This window comes from Cynocephalus volans, chromosome X (assembly GCF_027409185.1).
Source record: "Cynocephalus volans isolate mCynVol1 chromosome X, mCynVol1.pri, whole genome shotgun sequence".
Lineage (NCBI taxonomy): Eukaryota > Metazoa > Chordata > Mammalia > Dermoptera > Cynocephalidae > Cynocephalus > Cynocephalus volans.
In genome coordinates, this window is record NC_084478.1 from 51,910,796 (window position 1) to 51,928,914 (window position 18,119).

General features: G+C 39.3%; 1 protein-coding gene across 1 annotated transcript in view; it reads left to right on the forward strand.

Annotated features, from left to right (window-relative positions):
- Positions 1 to 2,443: 2,443 nt before the first annotated feature.
- LOC134367354 (endoplasmic reticulum membrane adapter protein XK-like) overlaps positions 2,444 to 18,119 on the forward strand; it is a 77,015-nt gene continuing 61,339 nt past the window's right edge. The window contains exons 1-2 of the mRNA XM_063084082.1: positions 2,444 to 2,858; positions 15,490 to 15,752. Of these exons, the coding sequence (XP_062940152.1) occupies positions 2,614 to 2,858; positions 15,490 to 15,752 (508 nt within the window). The 5' untranslated portion in view covers positions 2,444 to 2,613. The remainder of the gene's footprint in view (positions 2,859 to 15,489; positions 15,753 to 18,119) is intronic.

An 18,119-nucleotide genomic window follows, 5' to 3' on the forward strand; every position in this document is an offset into this window, starting at 1 on the left:
CCTCAGTGCGTTTGCCCTACAACATTATTAATAAAATTGTACCCTTTGCAATATATTTGCCTCAGAAAAAAATGCAGAGTTAAAAACAAAATTATAAGAAAAAACACCAAATAGAGATTAGTTATTAATACTTTAAAATCCTACTAATTTCCATAAGCATTAAGTCCAATGCCATTTATCTGTTGTATATAACTAAAATTTTGAAAGACTTGCACACAAAATGAGAGGCTTTTTAAAAAATGCCTTTTTGCCAAAACAGGTTCTAGGACTTCTTGCTAATTACTATATTTCCTTAGGGGTACTTTGAGGGCTTTCAAAGACATATCTGTAGCAATTAGGTCTAAATTTAGAACAGAGCATTCTGCCAGATAATTTACTATATCACAAAATGTCATACTACTGTATTTTATAATAAAACCAAATTCTCAAATGTTCTGATATGTTACATATTATTATACCAATGTATAACTTTCTATAAGTCTGTTATTGTGTATATAATATTTTAAAAAATAATGGGTATTTTGTCCTAGTGAGAAAAAATAATGTAATACATGACATTAAATGGATCTTTAGTTAAAATCCATTGAGGTGTTTGGCAGGGAAGCTAGCAATCATAAGCTGTAATGTACACATTGTTCTCAAGGACAAATAGCAAATGATAATACAGAAAGGCATGATTATAGGGGCAAGTTAGCTGGTGTGCAGACCTTGAAAGATCAACTTGCAAATGCTCATCAGATGTTAGCTTTTGTTATTGGTTGTTCCTGGAGGGGGAAGTGGTACAGTAGTTAATGTTGCTTCCCCTTCAAGTAGGGGATTTACCCATAGCCCACTGCATGGTATAATATCTCTTTAGAAGCAAGATTGAATCAGAAGCTTAGCAATGCACCTTTCTATTTTTAAAACTGCTGTTATAATGTTCTAAACACTGTGATCTTTCCAATTGTGTTTTCTGTATTTAGTTTTGTAGTGTAGAAAATAACTCGCTATAAACGGGACTTTATAGTGTTTAAAGTGATGCTATTTATTGGCTTATTGCCCCCTCCCTCGCTACACATTTATGTATAGTCCACTTAAAAATGTAAAACCTGTGATAATCCTTTGCCTTAAAATAAAATCTAATGCTAAATATTGATTGTGTCCTAATTAATAACTCTAAGCTACTAATTAATTTTCCCTTGACATCTAACCACGATGTCAATAAAATATTACACAAATACTCTGTGGAGCATTGCTGCTGATTCTGTATTTGTGACAGTATGTATCTTGATCCAGGACATGGCCTGCTGGGTTCCATAAATAGACATTAGTAATCCTTGTAGAGAAAGGGCCTGGTACCTCTCAGCTGTTGGCTGAATCCTCCCCTCAACCCTTATAAATAGCTTCCCACGCCACACAAGAACCAAGAAAAACAGCCCATCATGTTCTCTCCCTCTATATTTTTTGTCTTTGTTCCTTTTGAATCTTCACATTCTATTTCTGTTTACATTATTTTCCTAAAAAGAAAAATGCCGGAGATGCCTGAAGATTGAAATGACCGAATTTCACCAGAGAAAGGGATCTTATAATTGTTAAAGTCTAATTCCTTTATGGAGCCTGTTAAAAACTGAGTTTTCGAGAGGTACAATGGCTTGATCAGGGTCTGAGGGACAAGGGTGAGCCGAGTCCATCCTGATGTCTAGAAGGTACTCAAAAGTTCAATGGTTGAAAAGGAATAGTCTTGGGGTTGGCAGGCAGACAAGCAGACGATACCTTGGGCTAGAAAACTGCTTCCTTATTAGGCCCTGATCTTTGCCCAGAGTTAGTCACAGTTATAATAGAGAAACAGATTTTATAAGCAGTTTTTCTGGGAAGGAAGGTATTGGATCCTAGAGATTATCTCTGGAGCTCTTTCGCCATTGAAAGCAATGCTTCACACCACTGTAACTGGAAGAAGAGGAAGGGGCATGCTGACATAGCAGAGTAAAAAGTGAAATCCTACCCCAGCTTGGTGGTGGATGCACGCCAACACACTTGCATTTTGAAAAGCATCTGTGTGGTCTGGTTATTTTTAAATGACCGAAAACGCTGGGCTTTTGAAGAGGGGTTCAGGAGTTTCATCGGCCCAGAAAATAGGGACTGGACTGGAAAGGCATCCAGACCCCAATTCTGGGCCCTATCGGTCGCAGTTTTTCAAGGAGATTCGAATGGTTTCCGGAGAGAGCACCAGAAAGGGACTCTAGGACCCAGCAGCTGCGTACTGGGCCAGCAGGGCCCGCTGTACCGTTTTGGACCCCGGCGTGGCGCTAGCCATCTTAGGACGCGGGTTCGCGGCCCGCCTGGGGACAGTTGCCGCAGAGACGCCCGCGGGCACTCGGGCGCGCCAGCGGCGCACTGTGCGCGTGGGCGTGTCCTGGAGGGGCCGCGCTGCTCGCCCCACCCCAGCCGGGTCAACCGCCCCCAGGCCCAGTTCTAGCGTCCCGGCCGTTAGGCCGGGCCCGCGTGCCTTCGGCGGGCTGCGCAGAACGCGGGAGCAGGTCCGGACCGGGCATGCCGGGAGCCCCTCTGGTACCCGCCGCCGCCCCCGCCCCCATCCCCGCGTCCGTCCCCGGTAGGCGCTGCTGACGCGCGGAGATGAAATTCCCGGCCTCCGTGCTGCCGTCCGTGTTTCTGTTCGTGGCCGAGATGACGGCGGCGCTCTACCTGAGCAGCACCTACCGCACGGGAGGGGACCGCATGTGGCAGGTGCTGACGCTGCTTTTCTCGCTGCTGCCCTGCGCGATGGTGCAGCTCACGCTCCTCTTCGTGCACCGCGACCTGAGCCGCGACCGTCCGCTAGTGCTGCTGCTGCATCTGCTGCAGCTCGGGCCCCTCTTCAGGTGCGTGGGGAAACCCAGAGCTAGCCCCTGGCCACAGCCCTCCACTTGCCGAGCGGAGGTGGGTGGCCTTCCGGGAGGGACAGGTGGCTGCACTCAGGGCTGGGCACAGGGACAGCCCGCCCCGCCCCTCGGCCCCACATTCCAGTCACAGGAATGAGACAGAATGCTGGCATAATGGTGATAAAGCTGCATTCCGGTTAGGTGCCATCATATGAAATTGCCAACAATCAGCTGAATTTGACCAACAGAAATACCATTTTCATTTAGTTCATCCTCATAAAATACATGGCTTTCTCTGCGGTCCAATGGGCTCTGGCAGGACTGCCTTGTGTGGTCACAAACCCCTGGGAAGTGTGTTGTAAGCCAGGCTTACAGCAAAAGCGTGTGTAGGTAATTTTATCAAACTCATGGCGCTTCCCGTGTGCCAGCCACTGTTCTAAGCGCTTTACGAATATTTATTTAATTCGCATCTAGAAGTCTAGAAATCCACGCACCATTCTTTTGTCTTGGTGGCGTCGTGTGGAAACATATGGGGTTGTAGAAATGTCATCTGGCCGTGCCTAATTTGTAAACATAGTCATTAAAGCTGATACACATGAAGAGATAAACTGGCAGTTTGTGAAGCAAAGAAAAACTGTTAGTGACATTTCTGGAAATTATTTTTTATTAGCACAAAGCAAGTAGAAATATGTGGTAATGAAACAGACTGGCTTATCTAAGGACCTTGAAGGAAGTTTGCAGTGTTTTGTTTTCTTATCTTTCATCTCTATAGGGAAAGCAAAACAAAGGGTGTGTATCTGGATTGGAAATAAATTTATAATACTGAACTTTAGACATAGGTGACAGAGGAATTTGAAGAGCTAGAAAGGCTGGAGACACACCTCAGCTGCCAGAATATTCAGCTAGCCAGGAACCTTTCCTACCAGGAAATCAGTCGATCTCTCTCCCTCGGCCCCTTGGCCCCTCCCCTCCTCTCCCCCTCTCCGCCTCTCTCCCTCTTACACACACACACACACACACACACACACACACACACACACACACACACACACACACACACACACACACACACACACACACACACACACACACACACACACACACACACACACACACACACACACACACACACACACACACACACACACACAAGTGGAATAGCAAGATAGATTTTACAAAGCCCTATTATAAAACTTTTGCACCTTGTATTAAAGAACCATCCCAGTGGACATTCAGAATACTGACTTGTAGGTTACACTCAGTCACAGCAAACTTGGTGAACAAGTTTCCCAGGCTCCAGAAGCCTCAGAATCCTAGAAAGAAAGAGAAACAGGTACCCTGGTAGGTGTGAGAAGTTGTTACTGAGGTCCTGATAGCTAGTCAGGAAAAGTAAAAGGGAAAGGGAGTGAGTGGAATTTAAAAGGCCCTGCAACCTGGAGCCATTTGGAACCTAGTAAGCCCTGGATAAGTGTAATCTGACTTTAGGCAAAGCACTCATCATTTCTTAACCTCTATGAAAAGAAAACTCATCATGTTTAAGAAGAGTGACAGGGAAAGGGGAGCTGACGTTTCTCAAAAGCTTCTTGTGCTAGGTGGTGTGGTACATAGTGTATGCTTCAGTTCATTGAATCTTCACCACGAGGTAGATGCAATTGTCCCCATTTTATAGATGAGGAAAATGAGGCCCCAGGCCACATTCCCAAGGCTTCTTAAAAATTGAGTTGGGTTAATTATGTACCCTGTGGTCTGTGAAAGAAAGCAGAGAAGCAGGTAGTGCATCTTATCAGTAGTTCCATCTTAAATTAAGAAAAAGCTTGGTCATCTTGGCAAAATTAAAAAAATAAATACAACCTCACTTGCCATCCAAGTAAATGATAATACCCTATCATTGCTGCCATTAAAAGTGTTTCTAAACACTAGGAGTAACACAAGATAAAGCCAATGACATAATATTATATATAATAAAAGGATTACAAGAATTAACCTGAGCTTAAGGCATACATTATGATGTTAAGAGCATTAATTTCTGGATGGTGGGGTTATGGGTGATTTTAATTTTGAAAAATATAGGAAAGTATATACTTTTCTCCTTTATTATATAATTTTATATATTCTTCAGTTTTTACCATAAAAGTATTTTAATTTTATTAAGAAAATAAAAAGTTTGGTTCTTTGAAGAGAGAACTTCTCAGTTATAGAGAGTTTCAGCAGTGTAAAAAGACCTATTTCCAGAAAGTTCTGAATGGGTCATTGTGTTTCTGAGGAAAACCAGCATAAAAGATTAAAAAACAACAATAAGCAACCCCTTTCCATCAACACGGAGTCTCTTTCTTTTTTTTTTAGTAGACTTTTATTGTTATAGCAGTTTTAGGTTTATAGAAAGTCCAGATAGTTCCCATTACCCTCCCCCCCCCCACACACCCCCATACACAGTTTCAAGAAGTCTCATTCTCATGCAGCTGATTTATTTCAAGGATACTTGGACCTATGACCTTAGAGCTGAGATACACAGAATATGGTTCTTAGCTTCCAGATGAAAAGAAAAGCAATTTGTTGTTGTGTATTAGCATGACAATATCTTACTGGAATTTCTTCCTGCTGACTGTTTGATTCTGTTTAACTCTAAGACATCAGCCTTACATAAAGATCAAACTTATTTCCCCAAACAAAGGTGTTCCCTCCCCCCTTTATCAGTTAAGTTTACTAAATTGTTTTTGGACGGTTAGCTCTATTTATCTTTGGGTGGGTACTAGCCAAACTCATGTTCTTTTTAGATGGATGCTGTTTTTGAGTTCACGCAGGATGATGGCCCAGTTAAACTGCAATAAGTCACACTAATGATTATGAGTTAAATACTACTAATTAGGGCCTGCTGTTTCTATTCTTTAGGGAGGCTTGGGGGGGCACCATATCGTATTTATATCAGTCTTGCATTTAAAACCGTAGTTACAGTTTGTATGGTTGTTTCAGCTTGAGGCTGGGTTTGAATTATATGAACTTTGGGTAATGCCTTGAGTTTATTTTTCGGTTTTAAGGAAAATCTTATTGTGAGTTAAATAGATATTCTGGAAAACATCTCTTACCAAAAATTTTTTTTTAAAAAAAACTGTTAAAACTTTTTATCATTCTTTTACAGTTATGTTAATAATTTTCATAAATTAATTGGGGAAAGTAAATATAAATGAATTACAAGTTCAGTGAATTTCCCCCATTTTTATTGCTGGTATAATGAGGAAAGAGTGGTTCATGAAAAATCTGGGTTTATAAAATGAAGGCTAAGAAGTTTCAAAAATTTTATAGAACATTACAGAATTATTCATCACAGTATTTCTCTCTATAGTATACTTTCAAAAGAATTCAAAATAATAATATTTGAAGAGCATTTTTTTTTCATTCACAAAGTGCTTTTACATGCAGTATTTAATCCCATCCACTCTAAAACCTTGTGAGCTAACTGTCATTATCTTATTTTTACAGTCCAGGAATTGAGGCTCAGTAAGATTAAGTGGCTTTTCAAAGGTCTGACAGCGTTTTCTATTTAACCAGTCTAGATCTTGTGTCGCCTCTCAGAGCGTGTGTGTCATATGAAGATAATGTGGCTTATAGGAAATCATAGTCACTATTTCTTTGGAAAAAGTATCTTTATTAGGGCCTCTGGTATCACAAGTTATTTGTGCTGGTACCAACATGCATGGTTTCAGCTAAGGAATAAACTCCTGCTGTGATACTTGATAAATGGTATATATGATGGTTGGAAATGGAATAAAGTGAAAAAAAGGGATTAACCTGTTGATTATCTACATCAGGGGTTGGCAGACTGTGCCCCACAGGCCAAATCCCCCCACTGCCTGTTTTTTAAAATAAAGTTTTATTGGAACACATCCACGCTCCTTGGTTTATGTGTCTACAGCTGCTTTCACGCTACAAAAGCAGAGTTGAGCAGTTGCTACAGAGACCATGGCCTGCAAAGCCTAAAATATTTACTCTTTATGAATACTTTACAGAAAAAGTTTGCTGACCCCTGGTCTCTATCATACTGAAAAACTACCTTGAATGATTTTGATGAAAGTATCTAATTTGTGGGTTTATTTAGAAAGGAAAACAAAAACAAAAACAGATTTGGATTAATTGGATGAGTCTTGCAGAATTCCAAGAACAGTCGTTTGTTTCTTATTATCAATTTTCTTAACCAGTAGTGGTGGAAGGTCTTGGGACCTTTCACAAATTTATTAAACACTTACTACGTGTAGAATTCTGTTCGAAGACAAATGTATTACCTGGGAAAAACAGTGGATTGCTGGTGGGTCTACTTGGGCTTTAGGGCTACCTGAGGCATTAGCTCATTCTGGGACCTTCTTTCATTTCCATTGATTGATCATTGAAGTTCCATTTCGTCTACAATTTTGTGAACGCTTCCTGCATTATACTGCCCTTCCTCAGTATCAAGAGAATTGTTTTTTCTTCTGAACCATCAGTTCATTCATTCAGCTCTTGGCATGTGCTAGTGTTTTGTTTGTTCGTTTTAGTCTTTAAAAACTCTAAGCTTGATTTTATTTTGCAAGTCAAACATATTTGTTAAGATGACAGAGTAGAAAACAGATAAGCACAATGAAGAAAATAAACCTCTAATTTGACTACATTTGAACAATTCCTAATGTTCTGTTGCATATTCTTACAATATTTTTACCGTGGTGTGCTTGCAAAGTATCTGTTGGGGAAAACAAGCCCCGATTTTCGGGATTTGCAGATTCTGTAATGCATGTATTCCCATCATGTCTAATCAAGCTACCAGTTGTTAAACAACTGGCTCAAAAATTTCCTGTTTAACAGTCGGCTCTCTCGAGTCAGTATGAGCCAGTTCAAACATTCCACTGTTTATGTGGATGTGTGTGTGTAATTTGTATGTATTTTTATATGTATGTGATTTTCTTTTTATAAAAAAATGAAATTTTCTACATATATTCTATTGTAATTTGCTTTTTTCTCATCAAATATGGTAAAAATATTTATATATCAGTAAATGTATTTCTGTACCGTCAGTTTTAAAGACTGCATAATATTTCATTGAATGGATATATTATGGTTCTTTTATTTTGGGGACCTTTAGACTATTTCTGGAAATTTGCTATTACAAATAATGCTGTGATTCAAATTCTTAACAATAGTTTCTTTCTAAGTAAGATAATATATGAGAAAATATTTTATAAACTGAGAGTTCTATATAAATATTTGTTGTTTTCATTATTTGTTATCCTTATTATGTATATGTCCCATTATCCCATTTAGATTTGAGCACCTCTGAATGAGGCAGGAGTATCCTGCTGTCTTTGCCTTCCCTGTATCTTTCAGTAAAGTGCATCTTCTTCAATCATATATTTGAGAATAAAGACGATAGTCATTTTATTTTATCTTCTAATCCTTTTTGTGGTCAGTGGTTCAACGGTGTGAAGGGGCTAGGCCTCATACAGTCCTCAGTCATAAATCTGAGACTTCCTCAGAGAAAATTCATTTGGACCAGCTGGACTTGAGCTCATGACCAGAACTTTATTCACATTATTTTCAGTTGAACAAACTAGTCCATGCTGTTTTATATGGTTTTTTTTTTTAGTTTTATTTTATTTTGTCAATATACAATGTGGTTGATTATTGTGGCCCATTACCAAAATCTCCCTCCCACTTCCCTGTCCCCCCTCCCTCCCAACAACCTCCTTCCTGTTCGTTTGTCTTATCAACTTCAAGGAATTGTAATTGTTAGGTCATCTTCCCTACCCCCCACCCAGGTTATTTGTGTATTTATTTATTTATTTTTAGCTCCCACAAATAAGTGAGAACATGTGATATTTCTCATTCTGTGCCTGACTTGTTTCACTTAATATAATTCTCTCTAGGTCCATGCACGTTGTTGCAAATGGCAGTATTTCTTTTTTTTTCTTTTTTTTTATAGCAGAGTAGTATTCCATTGTGTAGATACACCACATTTTTCATATCCACTCATCTGATGATGGACATTTGGACTGGTTCCATCTCTTAGCTATTGTAAATAGTGCTGCAATGAACATTGGAGAACAGGTATACCTTCGACTTGATGATTTCCATTCCTCTGGGTATATTCCCAGCAGTGGGATAGCTGGGTCATATGGTAGATCTAGCTGCAATTGTTGGAGGAACCTCCATAACATTTTCCATAGAGGCTGTACCATTTTGCAGTCCTACCAACAATGTATGAGAGTTCCTTTATTTCTGCAACCTCACCAGCATTTATCATTCAAAGTCTTTTGGATATTAGCCATCCTAACTGGGCGAGATGGTATCTCAGTGTGGCTTTGATTTGCATTTCCCGAAAGCTGAGTGATGTTGAGCATTTTTTCATGTGTCTGTTGGCCATTCATATATCTTCCTTTGAGAAATGCCTATTTAGCTCTTTTGCCCATTTTTTAATTGGGTTACTTGTTTTTTTGTTGTAAAGTTTGATTTCCTTGTATATTCTGGATATTAATCCTTTGTCAGATGTATATTTTGCAAATATTTTGTCCCACTCTGTTGGTTGTCTTTTAACTCTGCTAATTGTTTCTTTTGCTGTGCAGAGGCTTTTTAGTGTGATATTATCCCATTTGTTTATTTTTCCTTTGGTTGCCTGTGCTTTTGGGGTCGTATTCATGAAGTCTGTGCCCAGTCCTCCTTCCAGAAGTGATTCTCTTATGTTTTCTTTAAAAAGTTTTATTGTTTCAGGGTGTATATTTAATTCTTTAATCCATTTTGAGTTGATTTTAGTATATGGTGAGAGGTATGGGTCTTGTTTCATTCTCCTGCCTGTGGATATCCAGTTATCCCAGCACCATTTGCTGAAGAGGAAATCTCTTCCCCAGTATATAGGCTTGGTGCCTTTGTCAAAAATCAAATGGCTGTAGGTGTGTGGGTTGATTTCTGCATTCAATATTTAATTCTATTGATCAGCGTGTCTGTTTTTATGCCAGTATCATGCTGTTTTGGTTATTATAGCTTTGTAGTATAGTATAAAGTCTGGTAGTGTTATGCCTCCAGCTTTATTTTTTGGCTCAGAATTGCTTTGGCTATGCGTAGTCTTTTGTTATTTCATATAAATGTTAGGATAGTTTTTTTCACTTCTGGGAAAAATATCATTGGAATTTTGATTGAGATTGCATTGAATTTGTATATCACTTTGGGTAGTATGGACATTTTCACAATTTGGATTGTTTCAATCCAAGAGCATGGGATATCTTTGCATCTTCTTGTGTCCTCTTTAATTTCTCTCAGTAGTCATTTGTAGCTCTCATTATAGAGATTTTTCACATCCTTTGTTAAGTCTATTCCTAAGTATTTAAGTTTTGGGTGGCTATTGTAAATTGGCAAGCTTTCCTGATTTCTCTTTCTGCATGTTCACTATTGTAGAATAGAAATGCTACTGATTTTTGTGTGTTGATTTTGTATCCTGGTACTTTGCTGAAATCATATATCAACTCCAAGAGTTTTTTTGTAGAGGCTTTAGGCTGTTCAAAATATAGGATCATGTCATCTGCAAAGAGGGACAGTTTGACTTCATCTTTTCCAATCTAGATGACCTTTATTTCCTTTTCTTCTCTGATTGCTCTGTCTCGTACTTCCAACACTATGTTGAATAGGAGTGGTGAGAGTGGGCATCCTTGTCTAGTTCCTGTTCTTAAAGGAATAGCTTTCAGCTTTTCCCCATTCAAGATGATACTGGCAGTGGGTTTATCATATATGGCTTTAATTATGTTGAGGCACTTTCCATCTACACCTAACTTATAGAGGGTCTTTGTCGTGAATGAATGTTGAATTTTATCAAATGCTTTTTCAGCATCTATAGAGATGATCATATGGTCCTTGTCTTAGATTTTATTGATACGGTGTATCACATTTATTGATTTGCGTATGTTGAACCAACCTTGCATCCCTGGGATGAATCCCACTTGATCATGGTGTATAATTTTACGTATGTGTTGCTGTTTTCTGTTAGCTAGTAATTTATTGAGGATTTTTGCATCTATATTCATCCAGGATATTGGCCTGTACTTTTCTTTTTTAGTTGTATCTTTATCTGGTTTTGGTATCAGGGTGATGTTTGCTTCGTAGAATGAGTTTGGGAGAATTGCCTCTCTTTCAATCTTTTATAAAAGTTTGTAGAGAATTGGTGTCAATTCCTTTTTGAATGCTTGGTAGAATTCTACTGTTAATTCATCTGGTCCTGGGCTTTTCTTTGTTGGGAGCCTTCTGATAACAGTTTCAATCTCTTTTATTGTTATTGGTCTGTTCAGATTTTCTACATCTTCTTGGCTCAGTTTTGGTAGTTTGTGTGTGTCCAGAAATTTATCCATTTCCTCCAGATTTTCAAATTTGTTGGCATATAGTTGTTTACAGTAGTCTCTAATGATGCTTTGTATTTCTGAGGTATCAGTTGTAATACCAACTTTTTCATTTCTAATTTTTTTTATTTCGGTCTTCTCTCTTTTTTTTTTTTAGTTAGCTGTGCTAATGGTTTGTCAATTTTATTTATCTTTTAAAAAAAAACAACTTTTTGATTCATTGATCTTTTGTATCGTTTTTTTGGATTTCAGTTTCATTAAGTTCTACTCTGATCTTAATGATTTCTTTCCATCTGCTAACTTTGGTTTTGGATTGTTCTTGTTTTTCTAGTTCTCTAAGGTGAAGTATTAGGTTGTTTACTTGCCATCTTTCCATTCTTCTGAAGTGGAAGAATGCTTACAATTCTGCTTACATTTAATGTGATAAATTTCCGCCTTAGTACTGCTTTTGCAGTATCCCACAGGTTCTGGTATGATGTATCATTGTTTTCATTGGTTTCAATAATTTTTTTAATTTCCTGTTTGATTTCTTCTTGGACCCATATCTCATTAAGTAGAATGCTGTTTAATTTCCATGTGTTTGTATAGTTTCCAGAATTTCGTTTGTTATTGATTTCTAATTTTAACCAATTGTGGTCTGAAAAAATACATGGGATGATTTCAATGTTTTTGAATTTGTTGAGACTTGATTTGTGACCTAACATGTGATCTATTTCAGAGAATGATCCATCTGCTGATGAGAAGAATGAATATTCTGAGGTTGTTGGATGGAATGGTCTGTAGATATCTGCCAAGTCCAATTGGTCCAGAGTGTTGTTTAGATCTTGTGTTTCTCTGCTGATTCTTTGCCTAGATGATCTGTCCAATATTGACAGTGGGGTGTTCACGTCCCCTGCTATTATGGTATTAGTGTCTATTTCCTTCTTTAGGTCTAATAGAGTTTGCTTTATCAATCTGGCTTCTCTGACATTGGGTGCATATATATTTATGATTGTTATGTCTTCTTGATGGATCAGTCCTTATATCATTATGTAGTGGCTCTCATTATCTCTTTTTATGGTTTTTAGTTTAAAGTCTATTTTATCAGATATAAGAATAGCTACTCCAGCTTGTTTTTCATTTCTGTTTACATGGTAAATCTTTTTCCATCCTTTCACTCTTAGTCTATGTGAGTCTTTATAGGTGAAGTGGTTCTCTTGAAGGCAGCATATAGTTGGGTCCTCCTTTTTAATCAAGTCAGCAAATCTGTGTCTTTTGTTTAGGGAATTTAATCCTATTACATTAAGAGTTTTTAATGAAAAGTGTTGATTTACTCCTAGCATTTTATTGATTTTTGTTTGGATGTCTTGTGTCTTTTGTTCCTTTCTTTCACATTTACTGTTCGTCTTCTGTATTTGTTGGTTGCTTGGGTTTTAGATAAAATTTTTTCTTTTTTCTCCTCATTCATGGGATTTTTATTTTACTAGTGGGTTTTGATTTTTCTTGAGTTTTTATGGCAGTGGTAGTTATTTTTCAGGTACCAAACCCTGTACTACCTTGAGGATTTCTTATAAGGGTGGTCATGTGGTAGTGAACTCCTGCAGTTTTTGTTTGACTAAGAAATATCCTGTTTGCCCTCCATTTCAGAAGGATAGCCCTGTGGGGTAGAGTATTCTTGACTCGCAAGTATTGTCATTTACTATTTTGAATATATCATCCCATTCTTTTCTGGCTTTAAGGGTTTGTGATGAAAAGTCTGATGTTAGTCTGATTGGGGCTCCCTTATAGGTTATTTGACGCTTCTCTCTTGCAGCTATTAAGATTCTCTCTTTTTCTTTGAGTTTTGCCTATTTGACTATAACATGTCTTGGAGAAGACATTTTTGGGTTGAATACGTTTGAGTATCTTTGAGCTTCCTGAATCTGAAGATCTGTTTCTTTTCCTATACCTAGGAAGTTTTCTGCCACTATTTTGTTGAATATGTTTTGAATGCAATCTCCTGTTTCCTCTCCTTCTGGAATACCCATGACTTAGATATTTGAGCACTTAAGGTTGTCTGATATCTCTCTTAGATTTTCTTCAATGTTTTAAATTCTTTTTTCTTTTTCTTTTTTTTTTTTGTCTCCCTGTGTTATTTCAAACAGCCCCTCCTTAAGGTCAGAAGTTCTCTCTTCTTCTTCTGCAAGCCTGCTGGTTAAACTCTCTGTTGTGTTTTTATTTAGTTGAGTGAATTCTTCAGCTCAGCAATCTCTGCTACATTCTTTTTCAGGGCATTGATTTCCTTGTACATTTCTTCTTTCAGGCCCTTTATACTTTTCCTTGTTTCATCATGTTGTCTAGCTGAGTTTTCTTGTATCTCATTTATTTTCCTTAGAATCATTACTCAAAATTCCTTGTCAGACATTTCAAGGGCTTCTTGTTCTACAGGATCTAGAGCTTGAGAGTTATTACCCTTTGGTGGTGTACTTTCTTGATTTTTCATATTTCTGGTACCTTTCCTTTGATGATTAGTCATTGTGGCAGGGATTTCATGGTCCAGTGGTTTGACAGTATTGTCTGGCGAGGATGCTGCTGGGGCTGCCAGTTTAGCACAGCTCCCTCAGTGTCTGCTCGGTTGCCCACTGGTCCTTGGGTGTGTAGTCACCTTGGGTCTTGGGTCTCTCCGGGTAGGCGCCTCTCTGGTCAGCACGCACTAGGCTGGGGTGGGGATGATGTCCGGCAGTGATGGCGAGGCCTACCTGCTGGGTTGCATGCTGGCACCGCAGCTAGCGTGGTCTCCACAGATCTTGGGCCTCTCTGGCTGGGTGCCTCTCTGGTGCGCAGTTGGCCAGGCTCGGGATGGAGTCAGGCGGCGACAGCAAGGCCTACCTCCTGGGTCGCACACTGGTACCTGTTTTGTATGTTTTTATGTAATATATTAAAGTGTCCTTGACCCCACTGGACAAAATGTAGTGGACAGACCTGTCTGTCTGTCTGTCTGTCTGTCTGTCTCTCTCTCTCTCTCTCACACACACACACACACACACACACACACACACACACACACACACACACACACACTACTGTACTCCTTATCCCAGGACCAAATGGTAATAATCACAAAATGTGTCCACTTTGTACTCACCAGAAAGCTTCCTGAATTTCCTGTCTTATGTGAAGCTTTATTTTGTTATTTCAAAATATGATGTATTCTCCTTGCCATAGTTGTCTCGGGGTGAGAGTATAAAGTTGACAACATTCTATAAAATAGATGAAGCCATAAAATCTTCGGGCAGCATTATGAGGTCGTTATAAAAGTGAATGTTTATGGGAAAAAAGTCTTTTAATAATTTTTAAACCTAAGGCCATTAGTATTTTTCTTACTCCTAGGGAAAACCCACTTTCCCCCCGCATTTTCTTATGGAAATTTTCAAACACAGAGAAGAAAACTTGAAACAATTCTACAGTGAACATCCAAGTACCCACAACACCTAGATTCTACAATTAACATCTTGTTCCACATCTTTCCATTTATCTATCCATCCACCAACTCATTTGTGTGTGTGTACTCAAGATAAATTGCAGACGTCAGTAGTCTTTCCCACTTCAGCACCCATATTATTACCTAGAGAGGACATCTCAATTTTAAAAGCCAGCTATTCTCAGTTTGTAGAGGTTAAGGCTTAGTCTCTAGGGCAGGCTTGGACTTCCATAAATAAGACATACCTGGCAGGTCTCTAGGCGTGATTGACATTAACCCTGCCCTGTAAGGGCTTATGAGAACAGAAAGTCAGGTAATATGTTGTGGTCTTCCAGTGAAATGCTATATGGCAAGCTGCCCTGTACTGGGAAATCTTCCACCTATAGCTTCCGCTTTAACTGGGGTGGTTTGGGGATATCTGTTGGATGTGGAACACATAGGTATACTGTATTATCATCATCTTTCACAGCACTGTGTCTGCTTTGTAATTGAGGCAAAGGGTGTGGGGGAGGTGGTGTCAGCTAATATGTGTCATGAAGGAATATTGAACATTTCTCTATGGCTCTGGAGCCTGAAACACTTTCCATTCTCTAGTAGGTTTCCTCATCTCAATGGCCTTCGGTGTCACCTCTCTATTTGTTTCTCACTCAATTTCTATTGGCCTGCTGCAGGGTCTCAGGAGGACTCTATGCTCAGAACTGGTCCTTGGAATGGATGATTTAGAGGAGTGACAACAGTCCAGAGTAGCCATGACAAGGCTTTGAGAATCAGGCTAAGTGTAAACAGAGTGACTAAGAAAGGCAAAATCCTATCTGTCTCTAATTATTATGACTTTCTGATTTATTTCCAGGTGTTTTGAAGCCTTCTGGATCTACTTCCAGTCAGACCAGAGTGAAGAACCTTATGTCAGCATCACCAGGAAGCGGCAGATACCCAAAAACGGCCTCTCAGAGGAGATTGAGAAGGAGGTGGGCCAGGCAGAAGGCAAGCTGTTCACCCACCGATCTGCATTCAGCCGGGCATCAGTGATCCAGGCTTTCCTGGGCTCAGCCCCGCAACTGACCCTGCAGCTGTATATAAGCGTCTTGGAGCAGGACGTCAGTGTTGGAAGAAGTATGTATATTTTTGATTTCTGCCTACATAGATCAAAATGGGAAGCAAAACATACAGTTTATTTTGTTTCAAGTGAAAGTTATTGATATGTGAATTTACTCCTGAGCCTATGTTCCAGTCACTAAGTTCAAACTTTGTGAGTTAAAATAATAATATTTATTTTGCTATGAATCCATATTCTGGGCGGCGCTCAAAAGGGACAGCTCACGTGTGCTCCCTTGTGGATCAGTTAGGGTGACTCAAAGATGGGGGCTAGAATCCACTGCAGGCCCATTCATTCAGATGTCTTGATGCTGGCTGTTGTTGGGAGTCTCAGATATTCTCCATTTGATCTCTCTGTGTGGGCAAACTTGGACTTGCTGTCAGCATAGTGGCTGCTTCCAAAGGCAAGTGTCCTAAGAGTGAGAGAAGGCCAGGGTGAAGCCATATCACCTATTATGATCCAGCCTTGGGAATCATGGGACATAACTTCTGCTCCCTTCTGTGTTGAAACTGTCACAAAGTCCTGCTGAGGTTCCAGGGAAGGGGAAGGATGTAATCTCTGGCTCTTGTTGAAGAATGGCAGAGTTACGGAAGAGTATGTGGGACCAAAAGTAACATTGTGGCCATTTAAAAAATACACAGTTTCCCAGAGGCTGAAAATAGAGCTGCCAGAGGCTGGTCCTCTTGGAATTTCATCTCTGTCTTTCAGTGATAGTTATAGATTGGCTGAGACAGTTGGTTGTAAATGCTTCGTGTCGACAGATGGAATGAAGGCCGCTTTCCTGCCGTCTTAAAGTTTGTTCTAATAGGTATATCAGCTATGAAGTGAACACAGTTTCTAAGCTTTGGGCTGTTCTCACATCATCAAATTAAGAGCCTATTTTGGTTAAGTAAAGTTTCCTCAAAAACTTCTATTTTCATTGGACATAAGTGAAAAGCCTTCAGATGAAAAGGGGAAATAACCCCTCCCAAATAGTAATATTATAGTAAAAGCAGACATTCTGGTAAGTTTTACTACAGATATGCAAAATGATTTAAAAGCCTTAAGTTGAAAAAAAATACATATTTAAGAAAACACTTAAATTGGAATTAAAAACACTTTTATTTATTTCACTCCACTCAATTTTGTTCTCCTTCTGCTTGTATTTTAGACTGGATGGTAAAATGTCGTAATTCATGGCAGGGTGACAGGATACTTGCATATCCAGGTTACGTGACCATGATTCTTAAGATATGAGTGAGAATCTTAAGCAGAGTTCTTGAACCTTGATGTATTAACGTTTATATGTAAATGCCTCCCACAACCCCTGGTAGAGAGTAGGTGCTCAATAAATATAGCAACATCACTGTTCTTTAAGGACTTATGCCTGGAATGGGTTTTGACCAAGATGGGTCCCCTGCATGCCGCTATACCCTTTTCCCAGGTTGTTGTTTTTCCAAGTGGCAGGGACACAGCAAAAAACTAGAAGTGGTGATACCAGTTTAATATTTTCAGGCAGGTCTAATTTTTCTCCTCAAGTTTTTGATAGTGAAGACTGTCTTATAGATGGGGGGTTGGCAAACTGCAGCCCAAGGGCCTAATCTAGGCACTGCCTGTTTCATAAGATTTGTTTTTTATTGGACACAGCCATGCTTTTTCATTTATGTATTGTCTGTGGCTATTTGGGGGCTGCAAAGACAGAGCTGAGTAATTGTAGCAGAGACCATGTGGCTCAAAAGCCTAAAATATTTACTGTCTAGCTCCTTATGGAGCAAGTTTGCTAACCCTTGTTATAGTTTTTCAGACAGAATTCTCTTCAGGAAAATAAAACCTACCTTGTAAATTGTCAGCATCGCAAGAGCTATCTATGAGATGTCCCTCAAGAACTTGGAAAAAATATAAGTCTTCTGAGAGTGAAGTGATAAATAGATATAGAAAAGGGAAGTAGACATGGTCCTGTGGAAAAGACAGATGGCTGCCATTTATGTAGGTCTTGACTAACCCCAATGACTGCCCTGACATATCTGAAGAAGGAATCCCTCACCCAGAAGGGGCAAAGCCCCTATAAATGGAGCATGGGCTAGGGTGTGTCACAGAGGCAAATGTTGGTAGTATCTATTACATGCTTAGGAATGCATTTGGTCCAAGGGACAAACACCTGACCATAGGATTAGACAACCCAGGGTTTATTTTGCTCGTTTAACAAGAAATTGGAGGTTGGTGGCATTATTTAAGCTGCTCAACAGTGGCAAAGTTGATGTCCGCACCTATCCACTGGCCTTTCACTCGTGTTGTTACTTCAGCTCCAACCATCATAGCTGCATTGAAGACAAAAAGAAGCAGTGAAGAGGGAAGGATGGATCTCTTTCTCCTTTTATTGCTAAGTATAGTTTTCCCAGAAATCT